The sequence below is a fragment of the Physella acuta genome, unplaced genomic scaffold (genome assembly GCF_028476545.2).
Source record: "Physella acuta isolate Inbredline_101_S28 unplaced genomic scaffold, ASM2847654v3 ptg000112l, whole genome shotgun sequence".
NCBI lineage: Eukaryota > Metazoa > Mollusca > Gastropoda > Physidae > Physella > Physella acuta.
In genome coordinates this window covers 1-3,025 of record NW_026731632.1, presented here as the reverse complement: position 1 = coordinate 3,025, position 3,025 = coordinate 1, and the positions used below count along the sequence as shown (strand labels likewise).

At 36.1% G+C, this 3,025-nt stretch overlaps 1 protein-coding gene across 1 annotated transcript; it reads left to right on the top strand.

Annotated features, from left to right (window-relative positions):
• Window positions 1-518: 518 nt before the first annotated feature.
• Window positions 519-2,895, top strand: LOC131934581 (glycine, glutamate and proline-rich protein-like; the record flags this gene model as incomplete). The annotated part of the gene is made up of 4 exons (XM_059290641.1): window positions 519-651; window positions 1,283-1,342; window positions 2,009-2,098; window positions 2,783-2,895. Coding segments are annotated over exons 1-4 (309 nt in total), but the record flags the coding sequence as incomplete, so codon positions are not given.
• Window positions 2,896-3,025: the final 130 nt, after the last annotated feature.

Sequence of the window (3,025 nt, the reverse complement as noted above, 5' to 3'; positions counted from 1 at the left end):
ATATATAGTGCAAAGGTATTACATGCTTAATTTAATTGTGGAATATAAAATTAAAACGAACATCATGCAAAAGTAAGACATATTAAAATAAATATAAACATATCGTCTATTGGACTTAGATTAATGTTGTTTCTGTAGCTTTACATAACGTCTTTACATCTTTGAACAGCAGATCAATCAACTCATGTAATATACTAGAGTTCACATTTGTGTTGGAAAAAAGTGAAAGACACCAGCAACCTAATTTAAATAAAAGATATGCAATGGGAAGTTTGAAGTTTCTTAGTGAAGATTTTAGGAAAATATTCTTCTAAAGTTGTAAATAAATTATTTTGCACAATTCCTTTACTTTAGCTTGCTTAGTTTGAGATAAATATATTGTTGTATTTATAATTTTTTTGAAAATCACACCGGACCAGATCAAGTTTAAAAAAAAGAGAAAAAATTAAAAAATTAATATCTGTCTGCTGCTTATCTATGCCTTTAAGTTTTTCCAAGTCAAAGGCTACAGTAGATTTAATATATAACTAGATATAAAAAAAAGTTGATAAAAGGCAAGTTGAAATCTCCCGTAGTCTACTTTCTGTTTCTTAAGACAAACCAGGATGCATCTATTTATTTTAGGCGCCCTTTTGGCTTTGGCTAATGCAGGTATTGGTTTTTTAATATAATCCCATCAGCGTTGTGTATCAACGAATTTATCATGTTGCATGTAATGTACGATTTACACTAGTAGCCGCTGATCAGCTCGTCTTGAGTTCAGTTCCTGGCTAGACTCTGTAATGACTCCATGAGTCCAACCAGCTCTAATGAGTACCTGTCTCCAGTCAGTGGGAAGTAAAGACGGGTAGGAACCGTGTGCTGACCACGCTATTCCTCAATACGCCGAGGTAAAGAAAAAAAGTCTAATGGTTAGTAAGGAGCGACATGGTTTACATTTTACTTTTACTAGAAACTGCTACAGAAAAAAAAATCGACCACAAGCAAAAGTAAACTATAGCTGTTACTATCTTAAGCCGAGACATGCCCAAAATAGGCTGGTATTGCGTGTTTGTTCTGATCGTCACCATTCTTGACTTTTAGTGTTTTTGTATTGCCACTCAAAATAAGAATTCTTGAGTTTTAGTAACTGTACTCATATTACAATTCTTGTCTTTAGGTATTTAATATTTGTACTCAAGATAAAGATTTTGACTTTCAGTATTTGTATTCATAGTTACAATTTTCGGCAATTAGTATAATTTTGTCCTCATTGTTACAATTATTGACCTTTCTCCCCCAGCCCCCAGAACTTGTCATGGTGACGTCAACAACCTAAACCCTTCAGGAAAACAGAATGGAGGTGAGTTCGAGAACATTCGAATCGCATTTTTTTTTATATCAAACAGCCGCCCTGCGATCTTATTAAAAATAACATTCCTCTCAGGAAATTCGCTTCTCTGAATATCTGTTTTATTAAGGGGAGGAAAGTTAAGTCTTTCAACTATTACTGTTGTGTTTGTATCGAGCATCTATAGATAGCTAATTAGCGTTTTAAAAGTTGTTTTCTAGATTAACATATGAATAGACATACGATGATATTTTAGGTTTACGAATACACCCCCCCTCCCAACCCATTTATCAAAACCGCTTATTATGGGTAGGTTGTCATTAATCATTAACGATTGCTAACTGTTATAACATATTATGTATTTAAGAGAATTCTCTTTTGTATATATTCACTGTAGATGAGCATTAGGCCTAAACTCATATACATTTTCACTAGTCTAATTCACACAACTGACTGAACTCCGACCAATACAAGATGGTAACATTTAAATTTAATTCACACAACGCGAACGTTGACCAACACCTGATGATAACATTAAAATCTAATTCACACAACTGACCGAACATCGACCAATAGGAGCCTACAAGATGAAAACATTTCAATCTAATTCCCGCAACTGAACGAACGCCGACCAACCCAGAGGACAACATTCAAATATTTAAACGTCTGCTCCACCAGGTGTGGCGGCCTCTAACGCTGATGTCCAGTACGATGTTCCCGCCCTCAACCAACACAGGAACTGCTACCAGCAGACAGCAGACAACAACTGTAAGTCATTTTCAGCAGTCGAGTTGAATAGTTATTTTCTCATGACAGACACGTTAAAGTAATATTCCTTTAGTAATAATAAAAAGTCTCCCTGTTAAACTTAACACATAAAAAAACCATTCCCAGAATTAGGGGGTCATTTATAAAATGACGTCACACTTTTTGGACAATTTTACCTCTTCATCCCTTGGTCACCATCACACATCGTGACAAAAAAGCCAAACTCCCATAAATTGCATTTAAAAAAAAAAACATCGATTTCTCTCTAAAATATTTTCTGACATCAGTCACCGTGGAAAGTTTCAGTCAATTTATTTCTATCTGCATTTATTTACTAAACAATTTTATAAATAATGGCTAAAATACATTTTCTAGATCACCTTTTTTCAAATGCAAAGTTTAATGTCATACTATTTGAACAACTCGTCCCCTTCGTCACAGATCTTCATAAAATTACGACCCCTATTCCCCCCCCCCCCCCCCTGCAATGACGTGACTTATGGACGACTCCTTAAGAGAGTTTTTAGAGACAAATCTTGAACGATTTGTCCAGATTTGGCCAAAAGTCAGACCACAAATATATTCACTTTTCTGAAAAAAAAAAACTACCACGTAAAATATTGAAATAAGAAATCCGTCCAAAGTAAAACATAAAAGAGTTTAATTGAACAAAAAACTTGTCAGGTATCCAAGCCTCAGTGATCGCTGCCATCGCCAGTAGAGAGTCCAGAGGCGGAACCCTCCTTTATGCCACAGGTGGTTACGGTGACTTTGGCCACGCCTGGGGAATTATGCAGGTTTGTTTTCCCCCGAACAAAACGCAAAGCTTGTCGTATAGTCAGTGTTTCTTCCAGACTTTTTTTCCGGGGAGGGGGGCACATGAAATTTTCGGGGAGGGGGGGGGGGGGGGGTTGGCGGACACAGTTA